The sequence below is a fragment of the Xenopus laevis genome, chromosome 5S (genome assembly GCF_017654675.1).
Source record: "Xenopus laevis strain J_2021 chromosome 5S, Xenopus_laevis_v10.1, whole genome shotgun sequence".
In the NCBI taxonomy this organism is placed as follows: domain Eukaryota; kingdom Metazoa; phylum Chordata; class Amphibia; order Anura; family Pipidae; genus Xenopus; species Xenopus laevis.
The window spans coordinates 26,818,926-26,835,905 of record NC_054380.1 but is presented as its reverse complement, the minus strand read 5'-3'; the positions used below and the strand labels follow the sequence as shown (position 1 = coordinate 26,835,905).

At 38.1% G+C, this 16,980-nt stretch overlaps 1 protein-coding gene across 2 annotated transcripts in view; it reads right to left on the bottom strand.

Moving 5' to 3' along the window:
• Nucleotides 1-1,018: 1,018 nt before the first annotated feature.
• Nucleotides 1,019-16,980, bottom strand: part of plcb1.S (phospholipase C beta 1 S homeolog) — a 305,516-nt gene continuing 289,554 nt past the window's right edge. The window contains exon 32 of one of the 2 annotated variants that reach the window (XM_041564337.1): nt 1,019-5,527. In XM_041564337.1, the coding sequence (XP_041420271.1) occupies nt 5,285-5,527 (243 nt within the window). In that variant the 3' untranslated portion in view covers nt 1,019-5,284. The remainder of the gene's footprint in view (nt 5,528-16,980) is intronic. The other variant, XM_041564338.1, reaches the window with a different exon arrangement.

The following is a 16,980-nucleotide window of genomic DNA, read 5'->3' as shown; positions in this document are numbered from 1 at the left end:
GATGCCAGCAAATTTTCGCTGTGGTTTCGCGAATTTATTCTCCAGCAGCGAATGGCGGAAATTCACAGCAAATTCATGCCTGATAAATAAATTCGCCCATCACTACCAGTCTCATTATTTCCATCAGGGTTTGTCTTTACAGATATTCTGGGCTCCCAGAGGTGTTACTTTGGGAAGCCCATTTTATCAAGGAATTTCTAATTCATGTGAGTTATTTAAAACAACTCCTATAAACTTGAAATTCAACCAATCGTAATTTATTAATAAAATCGAATTGAATTCAATATGAATTAGAAAAACTCGAATCGAGAGAAAAAAACTGTAATGTCAGGAAGGCTGCAAACATCACCAAATTGAACCCTGGACCTCTCCTATTGACTTATACAGCAATTCGGCAGGTTTAAGGTGGCAAATAGTCTAATTCAAGTTCTTAAAGGGCCAGAGTATGATAAATCTCAAAGTTTGAATTAAAACTTGAATAAAGTTTTGATAATTCACAATTCGAATTTGTGAGTTTAGACCTAAAAAAAAATTAAAAAATTTGAATTTTCACAATCGGCCCCTAAGCTTTTAAAAATTTTAAAAAGGAGTCACATACAAATGCAAGAGCAGTGTGAATTTTGGATGCAAATTTAGATGTTTTTTACCCGTAATGCAGCATTTCTATTCCATCAGAATTCCAGGTGAGCTCCAAGTTGTCATTCACAATTAGGCTGATGTATGTTTTGATGCAAAACAGGTGCAAGTTGTCTCTACCAGGAAGGATATTCAAACCAGTGTTTCCATGTGGTTTTATGGATGCAGCAAGTGTGGGAACCCTGATTTTAGCTCTACGGTTTTCCAGCATTAATAGTTGCCCCATTCATAGCAAGAGGCTGTATATGCTGATTTTCACACATTTGGAAGTCCCTAATGAATTGGGTCAATAGTCAAATTTTAGGGCACGTGAGTATGTTCCGAAATGACCCCTAAAGTCTTCCATAGCATAACACACATAAAAACAAACCACCAACCAATGTAATGCGTTAATATTTTTTATTTGTCCTTTGGATGTGTGAGGAAAGCACATTTAGTTACAGTTGGAAGGAACATCATGCCACAAAATTGCATAGAATTTTTAATTTTTACCCCAAAGAAGTTGTAAACCATAATCCAAATTGAAATAAACATTATAATTACACAAATCCCCCTTTCCTATGCCTTTGACATGTAAATCACAATTTCCAATAAACCACTGACAATATCAACTCCAGTTTTCACTAGAACATTCATGTTGCAGAGTTTGAGACAGTGTTCCTTTACAGCAAGGACGTGAAAAGATTTCAGCCTTATGTAGAGTCAGAAACCTGAGCGCTTGGCTCAGAATCATGGGATTTGTAGTGTCGGAGCGCAAGGAAAGCTGAGCTTTTCCCATCCCGCCGATAGAATGAGCTTCCGGTAAGAAAAGATTGCAATAAAATGTCTGGCAATTTAATCCTGTGAAAACCAAGCGATTCTCAGCAGTGAACAGATATCCAAGAAATCCAATCTGAAATACTCATAGTTTGTGTGTCATTGTGTAAAAGAAGAATATCCACCATACAAAGGTTCACACATTCAACACTTAACAACACAAAGGCACAAGACTAATACATTAGAAAGATCCATTTTCTCATAAATTGTTTAAGATCTACTTCAAGTAAAATTAAGATTTACATTTTTTTTATACGGATATCTGTATCACGTTTATAGTCCAAACAATGCAAGATGTATATCACACTACATTACTGCCAAAAATGTCACTTCATAGATACAGTATAAAAATGTATGTACAGAAAACCACCAGTCCCACGCCATTCTATCATGCATCTGATTGGATGTCCCTCGCTTGTAAATGTCCCCATGTCTGCGTTAGTTATAATTCTCCATAGCAGCCAATCAGATGTTTGCTTTGAAACAGCAGCCTAATGATTTTTGTTAGCTGATTGGCTGCTATAGGTTACCGGAACTGATTTTTAATACGTTACCCCATTTAAGAACTGAAGTTCCAGTTTTGATTGATGTTAGAACCTTAAATTACACAAGCCTTTCCTTTTACTGGAAGAACCATTAAGATTAATTTAAGATGTTGTAAGGCTTAGAGTTTTTTTAAAAAAAAGGTCTCCTTGGGGCACAGTCAAATGCATGAAGGCTTAGGACCCCAACTCTAATTTTGGGAAATATAAATGCAGCTGCAGAGCTAAAGACCGGACATCCCTGGTGAGCATAATAAATCTATCTAAGACTATTGTATATGATAATATGTCTCTTTTAGTTGTGATTAAGGACATTTTATGGGCAAGGCCTTCTGTGCCTCTAGGACACAGGGCAATATGCTCTACCCTGTATATGTTACACTGAGCAAAGGTCTAGCACTATGGTACACCCAATGGTGGTATTGACTGCCTGGCATGGTGCCCATTTCATTGTACTTGGGATAGTGATACTGAAGCTCCACAGAACAACGGCCACACTGTCTTCTTCTTTCCATTGCTTTTTCAAAAACAAGAGAATGATTCCACTCTCAAAAATACCCTCCAAAAATTGCATTTTCCCTGCAGGTAAAAAACATAGTTGCTAGTTGTCCTTTCTTGGATGTGGAGACCTTGCAAATATTGCAATAAAAGAAAGTACATCTGAGGCTTTGTGATGTTGTGTGAATGAAACTTTTGGATATGTTCTAAACAACGAGTGAAACTTTTGTTTTTCACTATATAACAAGTGGATCTGGATAAAAGAAAGAAGTGCAGTGCACGGGGAGGATACATATGAACCTAGATATACACAATCTGTTGGTTCATCTCGACTGAAGATTGCACAATTCACTTAACAGCTCTTGACTTTATATTTGTCATAAGCATTTTCCTTAAACTGCCAAATGTATCGTATTGGGCATATGCTTCACTCAAACTTTTATACCCATGAGGTGAAGAGCTTGGTTGAAGCCTTTTAGACAAGCATCATATTCCTGGACAATTATTGTTTAAAATATAAAGAAACTGGAATATGTTAGACCCAACCAATATCCCTGCACCTTATAAACATCTATGTTGATGTGTCTCATCAACAGTACAAGTCACTGTTATGTTGGAGTGACCTTGTTTATGTGCTCTAACTCCCAATTCTACTCAATGGGAAGATGCGGGAAGCCCTGCCATTCCAGATTGTATAAAGTCAACATGATACTTTGAATGAATCTAGAACCACTTGATACTATTTACATACTATAAAAAACTATTTTCTTAATGTTGTTTTTCACCATGCACAAGTAAAAGAGAACTGTGAGGACTCCACCAGGACTTGCCTACTGTTCACCCTATGTATGGCACTTAAAGGGCCCCCGTCCCTGAATGGACTGGGTGGAAAATCTGGTCAGCCAATGACTGACCACATTGTTTTTACATGCTATAGAATTACAAGGAAGACTATAATCCTAGCAGCTCTGAGCAGTCCCTTCACATCTTGTTGCAAAAAAGGTTCAACTACAGCAGGTGGTTTCTGCCCGGTCGTTATGGAACAAAGACTTATGAGTGTGGGGGTCTACAGGTCAATATAATACACTTGGTAGATAACTGAACCTTTGTACAATAAGGTTTGTATATAAAGTTACATTTCCATGATGCATCACTGATTTTAAGAACATTTTATTTCTTACATATTCGCTTTTTTCTATATATTTCACTTTATCTGTATCCATGACACTTTTGATAATTAGAACAATTTTTAAAAACAATAAATAATGCAACTAAAGGATCATCAGAATTGCAAAAAGGAAACCATGTTTTAACCCTTCTCCTGCGTATGAATGAGCAATACAGTTGAAGTTACAGGTATCAATGCTTTGTTATCAATAAGAAATTATTTGTTATTTAATCTCCTACTTCTCTGTTAAGACTCAAGACATAAGAGTTATGTTAAAAGTGTTAAAATATATACATGTCTTTGTATAAAAGTTGTTATTCTCTTTTCCATTGGTTAGGAGTAGAAAACAATGGTGGAACAAGACCAATTCTTTTCTTAAAAACTTGCAGCCAATTAAAGTTCTAAGAACTTCCTTGAACTCAGTCTTCCAACAATTACTCTAAAAACTCCTAATTGTCATGTTTAGCACTCAGCAGGCCATGCAATTTGACTGGGCCCCAGTGCTACATTGACACCATGTTCCACCCCTGCTTTCAACCAGTGGAAAATCTGGAAAAAGTCAGCAATAACCACTAGAAATAAGTTCTAGGGAGGTTGTATTTATTTTCCAAGTGAATATAACCATGTGGAAATATCACTTTATCTCTAGAGTTACTTTGCTTTTATTTCTCTATGGTCGCTTTACAGTTCCCAAGAAATTAAAGATAAAATATAATACCTAAGTTCAATATTTTTGATCCTGCAAAATATATATATATATATAATTTTTATATTTATATCTGAAGACTACTCAAACATACAGTACAACATTAATGCCACAGATATTGTGTTTCTTACAACGGTGATTGATCTGCAGATCCTAGCAAAGTGATAGCATCTTTTTTATTTTCATGCACCCCTAAAGCCCTTTCTCTCCTTTTCCTTCATTTGTCTGCCTTGAAGAAATACTTACAGTGAATGCTGAAACTGTGCCGTTTGAGAGATATGACTTTTTTTTTTTAATTTGCGTTAACAATGGCACATTTTTCTTTTCCTAAGAGTGTCCCCATGGCACAATTCTTTAAGAGAGATTTGCAGCAGCAATTATGTTACAGATTTCATATCAAAATACTTCTGCAAGCAGCCAGTGCTTGCAAAACAAAATGTTTTGTATTTCAGTGCAAACATAAAACAATGATAGCGCTATTTAAGTGCAGTAAGAAAACAAAAGTGTCAGATAATATTTCGACTGACATACAGATCCTAGCTTAGAGCTTGTTTGATTGATACTTTAATGCAACATGTGTGGGTGACCACTACGACACAGACTAATGTTCTTTCTCTTCCATTACTAGCAGTGCTCACGGGCCCAAGGTTACACTTTTCTTTTGCCAAAACCAACAAAGTGTCATACATTATACATGTGAGCTGTTACTGACACTCAGAAAACTGAATATTAAAATGGAGAGTGTTACAAGCCCCCCGTACGTATGTTGTACAAGACTGCTCCAATGGATATTTCAGCTTCCATTTTTACCAGCCACGGGCCCCTTACCACACTGCGGACAACAGATAACAGGCAATGTGGCAATAGCATGCCCTGACTGCACAAAATAAAACAACCACTGAGACCCATTGCTCTCTGTTAGAGGGATGTGTCAAAAGCTTTATCTGGATTTTCTGCTGCTCCTTCAACTTCATGGTCTGGACTTCGCTGATTCCCAGAAACTGGCGATTTCCCACTGTCAGGCGTTAAGATGGCACTGGTGGAACTGTGTTCTCCATCATCACTGAACTTCCCTTTCATGGCATCTTGCACAAACTCCTGGATTTCCATTGGTAGTCGCTTGAATTTGTCTTGGTATTCCTGGTCAAGTTCAACCTGCAACTGCAGAGGAGAAAAGCAACATTGACACAAATACTTATACCTTTTAAATCCGTAGATACAATTTAACATTGGTTTGAATGCTTATTGGAATCAAGGGCAGAGATGGCATTATAGTTATCTATTCAAGGAAAAGGGGGTGGCTTTTTTCATGGTGATGTATAGTTGTTACAAGATACTTAGCAAGGGCGGCACTATAAATCTGTGAAGTGTTAGGGGGGCACTGAACATAAAATATTTGTTTAAGATTTGTATGAAAAAATGATATAACACAATAGCAATGAATAACTTCTGTCACATGCCTTGTTTACATTACATTAACATTAAATAGACATACCTGATTCTGGATTTAAAGGAAACAATTATAGTCTGTCTGTTTACTGCCTTCCTTAGGCTCAGTATAATGCAACCACTCCCTCACCTTGTTCCATGTGAAGTGATGGATTCTGGGACTTGAAGTCCTTCTGTTTTACTCTAGTGGGTGGTATATAGAAACTCTGGAAAGTAGAGAGACTTCAAGGCCCAGAATCCATCACTTTACAATGGAACAAGGGAAGAGAGAAGGGTTGTATTGCCGTGAGCCTACAGGGTTTGGCACTGGACCTAAAGAGTAGAGATTACCATGTTTTCATTTCTAACGAATCAGGTATGTCAGCGTTAAAACAACAACAAAAAAAATAGATATATTTTTTTTGGAAGTTCAGATAGTGTTTATGCACCTCACCTACATTTGTCATATAGAATTAATTCATGTCAAAAAGGGGATATTGTTTTCCTTTTGAAATGAATGTCTCCAGCCTTTTGAGAAACATATATTGGGACAAGGTTTAGTCTAATAAAGTGTCCATAAAAGGCAACAATTTAAATATGGTAGAGCCAGCCAGCTGCTTTCCATAGGCAAAACAAATATAGCTTTGTAGCGCCAGTGACAAGTTTCCCATGCCTTTTCAACAACGCCTCATGCCAAATAGCTGCCGTTTCTTAACTCCTGATTATCCCACATAACAGACAACCATTGGCTGAGAAACTGCATAAAGTTTTACAATAGAGTCTTAAGGCAACAAAAAAATGCTTTTGTGTCATCAAGGCATCAAGACAAGCAAAGCAAAAAAAAAACAACTACTGTTTATTCTGAAAGGAATGTGTGTAACAAACTGAAAGGTTAGGAAAATCAGATGGTGCCATTGTTCCTATGAAGGAGACTTTCACTATTTATACGTTTGTTCTATCAACCGTTTAAATAGTTCTAACATATAATATTACACACTGCAGAAGAACCCTTGGGGGCAGATTTACTAAGATTCGAATGGTAGATTTTTTTTTTGGTCAAAACTTACAATTTCAAATTTAAAACCACCAACTGGATTTTGAATCTGAGATTTATCACACCTCAACCCTAGAAACAGTTCTAATTCTATATTTCACCACCTAAAACCTCCCGAGTTCAAGTAGAAGTCAAGGGCAGAGGTCACTTGAACCATTTGAAGATGTTAATTGCCTTCCTGACATTTGAGATTTTTTACGGCAGAAAACTTGATTAGAATTCGATTCAGGTTTTCGAGTCGTTCTTATTCGATCAAATGTTATATATTCGTGTTTTTTCATAAATAACCTCCCATTCAAATTTATTAACATAACTTCGAAATTTGAGCTTTGACAAATAACCCTCTTAGTCGTGGGCCTCAGTGCCCAACGATCTGTTTCGGATCCTTGCAATGTTTCTCTAACCTGCAAGACTCTATAGGCCAGTTATTACAAAAGTTGCGTGTTTTCTGGGAAATGAACAAGTGCAATAGGGACAGTTAAGGTATAACAGATCCATGTTCAATCCTATAGTTACAGCATCTCTGCTAATAGCAAATGGAAGGTTCTGGTTCGATTGTTACATGCTGAGATATAGGTTAGAGCAGTTTTCTTTTGTGCCTCAAACAATGTTAATAAGATTTGTGCTGGGAAAGGAGATTCATATTTTATTTCACTTTATAAGCCATGTTTTACTCTTGACAAGCCACAGTTTACAACCTAAATGCTACAACAGAATATTTTATTTATATACCAAGACCCAGTGCCCTCTGTAAATGTGTTGCCTGTATATATATATATTTTTTTCTTTAATATATTAAATAAAATTATGGATTTTTAAGAACTTATTTATTTTATTTTTATTGTATTATTTTTGGTCACAGTGTGCTGAACATATTGGGACTATATATATATATATATATATATATATATATATATATATATATATATATATATATATACACAGTATATATATATATATATATACACAGTATATATATATATATATATATATATATATATATATATATATATATATATATATATATATATATACATATACATATACAGTATGAATGAGTTTATATAAAATAGTATTTTATGATACAATTTCTGCCTTTGTTTCACACAACGACACTCTCCGGATGACAATAAAAACTGCAGAGCATTTTTGTCTATAATAGGCAACAATTCTGGCAAGAAAACCTTGCAAGATGACTTACACAATAATTTGATAACAGTTGTTACTATATATTTGCGCCAGAATAAAGGCAATGGCAGAAGAGCTCACACTTTATTAAACTTGCTCATAGTTGTTGTCTAATACTCCTTAGTGATAGACATCTTAGTGGTTTTCAAGTACAGTTAAGCACCAAACATGTTACCCTTCCCAAATCTTTTGTATAAAAACTATTTGACCTCTTATTTTATATCACTCAGACTTAACTGACATCACAGCATAAAATAATGTCTGAAAGTATTCAGAAATGACATTCAATATTGCATTCATTTAAAGGAAGTTTTCTTTTTAATTTACTTTTTCCCATATTGTGTTGCTAAAATTCTACTGCCCTGACTGACAACAGGTTGGTTCTGTCTAAAGAGAAACACACCTAAAATACTGAAACCCCGTTTAGGGTAGAAATAAGGATTCCTTGGAAGATACTGCGTGTAATGAAACAATAAGCAAATTCGGTATCGTTTGTGAAGAGCGCATGGGCCCACGGCAGTGAGTTGCATGTGATGGTGAGAGTTAATAGAGTTCAAGTGAATATAAAAAGTGCAAATAGTGGCCTCTTTGTGCTTCAGTTGAAATGACAGACAAACCAGTGACTGAAATAACATTGAACTCAGGATCTGTTCCGTGACGGCAAGAGAGATGGATATATGAACAATAATAAAGAAAATTCAACAAGAGCTTAAAGGAACAGTAACACCAAAAAATGTAAGTGTCCTAAAGAAATGAAAATGTACCTTTGCCCTGCACTGCCATTGGGGCAACCATTCAAAGCGGAAAATTTGAGAAAAGGCACAGGATACACAGCAGATAAGCATTGTAGTAAACAATGGGATCCTTCAAAACGTATCTGTTATCTACTGTGTATCATGTGCTTCAATGACTGCCCCCATGGCTTCACAGCAGCTTGTTTACATAAACTATACAGCGAAACCTCAATTTTACATCATCTGATTTTAAGTTTTCCCTAATTTAACATTGTTGTTTTGTGGTCCCACCTACAGTATATATTATGCATAATATATTTCCCTGATTTTACATTTTCCTGGATGTTACATCATTTTTTCCGATCCCCTGAAAAACTTAAAGTGGGGGTTCTACTGTAGTAGTACTTATCTGTTATCTACTGTGTATCCTGTGCTTGAATGGCTGCCCCCATGGCTACACAGCAGCTTGTTTATATAAACTATAGTAGTACTTATCTGTTATCTACTGTGTATCCTGTGCTTGAATGGCTTCCCCCATGGCTACACAGCAGCTTGTTTATATAAACTATAGTAGTACTTATCTGTTATCTACTGTGTATCCTGTGCTTGAATGGCTTCCCCCATGGCTACACAGCAGCTTGTTTATATAAACTATAGTAGTACTTATCTGTTATCTACTGTGTATCCTGTGATTAAATGGCTGCCCCCATGGCTACACAACAGCTTGTTTATATAAACTATAGTAGTACTTATCTGTTATCTACTGTGTATCCTGTGCTTGAATGGCTGCCCCCATGGATACACAGCATCTTATTTATATAAACTATATTAGAGTTTCTGAAGCAAACACAGCAGTTTTACCAGTGCATACCACCAGTACATGATATTGTCTTTCCTTTAACACTTTCATTTTTTGGTGTTACTGTTTTTAAAAAGAGGAAAATAGGGTTTTATTCCAGAGGCTCCTTTTTTAATGTCAGACCCCACAAAGAACTTGCTGTGCTCTTCTTACTTTCTTCTCATGGGGCTTATGGCTATTTGCCCAATGCCCCATGAGTGGGTGAAGTGCAAAAAATGGCCCTTTTCCCAGTTTGCACTCAGCATAGACTTTGTACATGAGCTCTATAATTTCTCTATACAGCATCGGACTGAGCTCTATAATTTCTCTATACAGCAGGTCAATGGGATGAAACCTTTCTGGTCCCTGCCACACCAACCCCTATTTTTTTAGAGCATGATTTACTCATGCCCCTCATTTGCAAATATGCTGTTTATATTTGAAATCAAATTATCCACAAATAATTATCAGCAAATAATGTATGACATGCAAATGAGGTAATTACCATAGAGTCATGGCTTGTTAGGAGTCCGCTCAGCAAACAGGATTCTCTTGCAGCCACAGAGAGAGAGATAGAGGGAGAAACACAAAGATTAAAACAAAAATTAAGACTTTTTTAATCTCATATACTAGAAAACAAGTGTGCTTGTCCTGTTGTATTAAACATGCAAATGTTATTTGTGCTCACACAATGGGAAACCTTATGGAACAGCTATATCCATCTTGTATTTATTTCCCCTTTAATCTACATGACATCAACATTCACATTCGTATCTAAGTAGGAGCTGCTGAAATGGCAAGTAAAAGCAAACACTCAGGGGGTTATTTATTAAAGTTCAAAATGCTAAAAACTCTAAAAAAAAGTTTTTTTACTATAAAATCTAAATTTTTAGTGGTAAAGATTTAGTATACTCCAAGGCTACAAAACGTCCGAATCCATCATCTCAGACCTGCTGGGGTTGTATATAAGTCAATTAGAGAGGTCCCTATCCTCTTTGGAAGTTTCTGTAGTCTGCACTGGCATTAGCACGAAATAGTAGGATTTTTGGTTTAATTCCAGTACAGACTACAGAAACTTCCAAATATAATAGGATCGATTTTTTCAAGTTTTTAGCATTTGGACTTTAATAAATAACCCTGAAAAAGTCAGGCTTTTTAGGAAAAACCCCCAAAAAATCTAGAGATTCAGGAAAAAAAACAAAGAAAATTATAAAATTTTTGCTAGATTTTATCGAGTTTTTCCCAGATCCAATTAAATCTAGCTTTTTTAATAATAAATAAGGTCTAACCATGGACTCTAGTTTGAACAGACTTTTTTAAATTAAATAATCACTTTGAGCGCTTTGTTTTCTGAAGTCGCCCGAAGTTTCCTCGAGAGGCATCTTAGGTCGACTTCAGTGCTCCGAGTACCATCCCCCAAGCGATTTAGATTCTAGCCAGCGGAAAGGCAGTTCGGGAAGATTAGTCGCCCGAAGAAGAGGTGATTTATCGCTGGGTGACTAAATCTCCCCGAATTTTCGTGTGTCTCTGCCCTTAAAGGAGAATTCAACCTGTTCTGAAAAAAACCTGTACCTCCCACCCCAGGTAGACCCCCCTCCCTCAAGGCTAACTACCACCCCCCCCCGGTAAGATGCCCCATACTCCATGTTTACCCCTCGGCGCTGATTCTTCCAGCGAAGTTCCACGCATCCATCTTCTGCATCTCTGTAAGCTGACTGGGAGATTAGTATTTCTGCGCATGCGCAGTTGGAGCAGTTTGCCCGTTTGCGCAACTGCGCGGAATTACACGGAAATTGCAGATCTCGTAGTCAGCTTACCGAGCATGCAGAAGATGGATGCGTGGAACTTCGCTGGAAGAATTTGTGCCGAGGGGTAAGTATGGAGTATGGGGCATTTCCCTGGGGGGGGGTTTGGCATGGGGAGAGGAGGGAGGGAGGTTTTTTTTCCACACAGGTTGATTTCTCCTGAAGGGTAAGGTCACACTAAGCGTTTCAGGGAGATTTAGTTGCCTGGCGACTAATCGCCTCGTCTTTGCGGCAACCATTCTCCCCGAACGCCTTCCCTCACTCTGCACTGGCTAAAATGAAAAATCGCCAGTGCTAATCACACGTGGCGATTCGTTTTCTGAAGTCGCACGAAGTTTCCTCGTGAGGCAACTTCAGGCGACTTCGGAAAACAAATCGTTGCGTGCGATTAGTGCCGGCGATTTTTTATTTCAGCCAGCGCAGTTAAGTTCAAATAGTAAACAATACATTTCCTTTTTAAATATAAAAGGAAACATTATGTTCTTTAGGGTCTAAATAGGAAAAGTAGAGCAGAAATAAAAAATAAAAATTGACGCCCATAGACTTTTATGCATTTTGGTGAATTTTCGGTGAAACGTAACTGGTCAGATTTGCCGAATGTCCATCACTAGTTATAAGTGAACAATAGTCTGAAAGGGAAGGCCCATCTGTATTTTACATTGTGTCGTGAGAGTTTGGTTGTGGGTTGGAGTGTTCTCCGCTTTTGAAGGTGGTTGGTTGTCTGGATAAAGTTGGTATTTGTGACCTTGGAAAATGAACACTTTCCGCCCCGCAGTAAATTAACTTGGTCATAATGGAAGCAGACTATAATGTCCCGTGCGGGGTCCCCATGTTTGTAGGGCTTTAATGCTCTATGTATACAATCAAATTCAGCCGACTATGCTGAGGTCTCTGGAGTTTTATGCTTCTAGCTTTGCTGTCGCCTCCTACGGCCATATGTTTGTAGAGCAGTCAAGGGATCAATTCTGTTCCATGTGTACCCCTGAAAGCTGTTATCGCGCTAGTTTCCATTAGTTTCTGCTCTGTGAGTTTGGAGCAACTTTAATGTGCGGCCATCTTGGTTGCTGCCGCCACTCCCCACACAGCACCCACTATTACTGTTGTTTACCACATCAAACCTGTCTGTCTTTCTGCTCCTTATATTGGGAATTTCATTGTTTTGTCTCCTTGACAATAAGCACTTAATCTGTGTTGTAACTGTACTTTATATTTATTTTTATTGTTAGCAATTTTTTGGGTACATTTCCTGATGAATGGGCACCGGAGTGGCATCACCTCTGGTATATGGTGACGTCGCTTTCTCTGGTCCCTGGTTGGAAGGTAAGTTTAAATTATAGGGTCTGGATTGGGTAGTGACTCTGGGTAAGGGGATGTGTTGGGTGGTGGCTGCGGGTCAGCAGGTCTGGGTCGGGCACAGGTAATTCTAATTGTAAGGACCCGTGCATGACTCTACCGCGAACTGCGAGTGTGGCCAAAAAATGTTGAGTATAAACAGTATAAACAGATTTAAATGCAAAACTGTCTCCCAATAACAACAATAAACCGTATATTAAAAAGATGTTTTTTAATATTGGAGGATTGAAAACAAAAAAAGTCATTTGGTGACGATTCTAAGGGCAACAGATCATGAACTCTTTTATTGTCTGAGTCGAAGTGGCTCCACATTAGTAATAGTTTAAGGGGTAAATAAAAAACCTGAAGCATCCAGGGGACCTGTGCGGCTCCACATTGTCTCTGTATTTGTAATTAAAGATGTCTTGCTGTACAGCCATTACTATAATAACAAGGAAGAAAACATAGATGCTTATTGGTGATAATGCCTCCATTTAATGATAATGGAATGATAATTAACCCACCAATAGCGCTTCTCTAATGAGTACAGCAATACACCTATCAGCAGCAAAATAATACTAATAATATAACATTATCCCATGCATTGGATCATTCTGTTTTTGTCTAAGGTTCTACTGATTTATTTTACAGTATTCTGACTTTTTTAAAGCCACTTGTATCAATTTAGGTTAGATAGATGATTATTTCTATAAATGTGACATTTTATAATCACTCTGTATAATGTTACCGGCATAAAGACTTTATATGAAGAATCCAGCAAATATTCAGTGCGCTAACTTCTTGCTTCTGTATTCAATTATTTATGGCTTTGGACTTGACGTTTCTCTAAAAGAGCTATATAAAACAATGGCATCCTCCTCCTCCACATTGTTCATACAGCTTCACCTACTAACCAGGGCCAGTTGCAAGGTATAAGAGGACCCCAAGATTCATAGGGCTGCCTTGTCTCAAGAAGATAGATTATAGTTCAAAGGACATAATTAGTGATGGGCTAATTTGTCCAGTTTCGATTCGCTGTGAAACCGGCGAATAAACTCGCAAATTTGCAGCAAAAAATCCGACACCGGCGTTGAAATTGTGACACCGGCTAATTTTCGTGGCAAATTCGCAATTTTATTCGCCGGCGGCTACACGGGCAAATCACTAGACATAATATACTGTATAAACTTTGAAGGCTATTTAATTTGATATTATGCATTGGGCTTGACGAACCTGCCGCCCTCCAGCTGTTGTTGAGTCACAGGCAAGTGCCTTAGTTTCAATCTCCAGAGCATGTGTCTAATGGTCAACTTTACAGAGTATATTTGCGTTAATCGGATGTTAAGTCACATGAGCAGATGGCCGTACAGTATGTGACCTACTTAAAAGTGCAGCAATCTGTTGCCTGGTATGAAGTCAAGGGATGGAGGCTTTAGTCAAAGTATGCGATTTTCTTTCCCACTTTACTAACCTCATTTGCAGCCTAAGGCTTATTTTCTGAGTATGAAGAACATATCATTAAAGTGACAAAATCACCTGACAGTTACTGTTATTCGTTTTGTCTTGTTAAATCTACCCCAACCCACTACTTTTATATGTGTATATACATGAATAGCTTCTAAATTGTGACACAAGGTGAAGAACCATGCACCTTGTTTGCTTTGATCAACACGTGATGTAGGCCTGTCAGTATTCTGATCACTCCTCTACACATTGACTACAGCACCTTGGAGTAAATTGGCTCCTTAGACTTAGAAAAACACAAATTGTTTAATGAGTATGCATATACAGTATGTTCAGGGGGAGCAGAGATTGTTTTTTAGGCAATATGGTTATATATGTTAAAATATTTTGGTTTCTGAATCTAGGAATCAGAGGAGTAAGTTGGGCTTATGTCTGTGATGGTTCTCATTCATCCAGGTCATAGTAATATCAATAGTAATAAGTCAAATGAACTAGACTTGCGGTTTGAACTTGAAAAATACAGGAAACATGGATGTAACTATGGGGAGGCAGAAGAAGCACCAGTCTAGTCTAGCAACAATGGGAGGCACTAGGTAGGCAACATCACTACACATGCATGTGCGGGGGGGGGGAGGGGTGGTCGGTTGGGTTGCCTAGGGCAAGTCCAATTGCCTCCAGTTCTCCTGAATACAAAACCCAGTACCCCTCTGACAAAACCAGCTATATAGGAATTCTTGTAATTGTCACATGAGGCAGGAATATGCAAGTAACTAGAGGAACAGAGGCAGAGGTGGGAAGGTGAGTCCTTAAGGCAGGGACTGGCTGAGAAAGCAGAACAGGAGGTGACTGGACAGGACGGAGCGGGCGTAGCAGATCAGGAGAAAGCTTTCAGGATTGGAAGCAGGAACAGTACTGGATAGCAAGGTACAAGGCAAGGTTCAAGGTACAAGGCTGGAGCAGAAGTAAGGTCAGACAAGACAAGACAAGGTCAAGGCATCAGACAAGGCAAGGTCAAGGAAAGGTACAAGAAACAAGGCACAAGAACAAGGAGCAAGCTTACAGGACTGGATAGCAAGGTACAAGGCAAGGTTCAAGGTACAAGGCTGGAGCAGAAGAAAGGTCAGACAAGGCAAGGCAAGGCAAGGTCAATGCATCAGACAAGGCAAGGAAAGGTACAAGGTACAAGGCAGGTTCAAAGGAAAAGGGCTTCGGCAGGAAACCTAACTAGGGTCAATGCCGCTGTGCTATGGTAGGCCAATGCTCAGGCATTGAAGGTGAGGAGGGTTGGCTTTATATAGGTCAGAGCCAGCCATGATTGGCTGACCCCAACCCATCAATCAGGCTGCAAGGGCCAGGTAATAGATAATGAGCTAGCCAACTGACTGCTCACCCGGCCCAATGGTCAAGGCACTGAGCCAGAAACCCAAATGTCCCTGGCTCAAATCCCAGCAGAGCCTGACATACAGCCTATAGCTACTGTATCTGCATTAGAGATTTCCAGCTCCATAACTAGGAGGGGAAGATAATAAGATGGATAGAACTAATTAAGCTTCACCATTCATGCAGAGCCTGTAATGCTAAAATATTCTATTTAGTAATATTTCCAGGCATAAATTAAAAACAAATTAAGAATAAGAGAGAGACTGGGGGCCCTTCGATTGTTCAGTTATGGGTTTAGGAAATACATGTTGTTCGTGGGCGTTGTGCAGTGCACTATTTTAATTATGAATACACATATTTATAAAGAGGCAAAATATTTAACAGAGCTGTACAATAAATGGGTGTATACATCAAACACATGTACAGATTGCATGTAAATATTGACTGATATTGTTTGGTAAAGTCAAACAAGCAGCCCAACATGTTCATGATAAAGTTACTGGGGGTGCTGTTTTTTTACTGATAATTTTTTTACATTTTCATTTAATTTGCAACTGACTGTTAGTTACTAACTCATTCTCACTCCTTTATTTGATGCCGGTCTTATTAAGGAGTGTATTGGAACATGATCCTTAAATCCCACAACTGTATTATTATTTGTGGTAAAGTGTAGCACAGGGAAAGTCTGAATTGAGGGCAATGAGTTAAAACGTTATAGTGTTTGATTTGTTAGACATGGCAGGAATTACAGTTCAGGCCAAATGAGTTAATGAGGTCGCCCAATACGAGTGAATCGAGAGAGTATAATTGAGGTCACTAAACAAATGAAACCAACAGGGGAGCCTCCATGCCCATGCAGGGCTGTCTTTAAATCCATTGTCTGTCTGATCCGTCACTTATTGCTCAACTACTGCAGCTACACAACTCCCCTTAGATTTTTGGATGTCGGTGGGTTGGGCGTGTTTGATAATGAGCCCACGGGTTGGAAAACGCTGATTAGAAAAGTGTTACTGTCGCCATCTTGCCCTATTATTCCTCCATTTCCCAATGTTTCCCTCTTTAATGGATTTTTGGTTTTTCTGCAAAGCAGGAATTTTGTAAATTATCTCAATTGAGTCTCTTAAGAAGTAAATGAGTTTAGTTACTATTTACACCTTTTGTCAGAATAATATTTGTTAGCAATGTACAATTTCAAAGTGAGATCAGTCATATTTCAGGTTGATATTTTATAGCACAGGGGGTATACAGAAAACATATATAGTATTTGGCAGCGCATGGCTCATGCACAAATCCCTCCAGTACAGTTTGAATATTTATTTTGCACAACTGAGCACATTTTAAAATGAGTTGAAAGCTCAATAAAGTAGGTCACTGAGATCTTTCCTATCCCA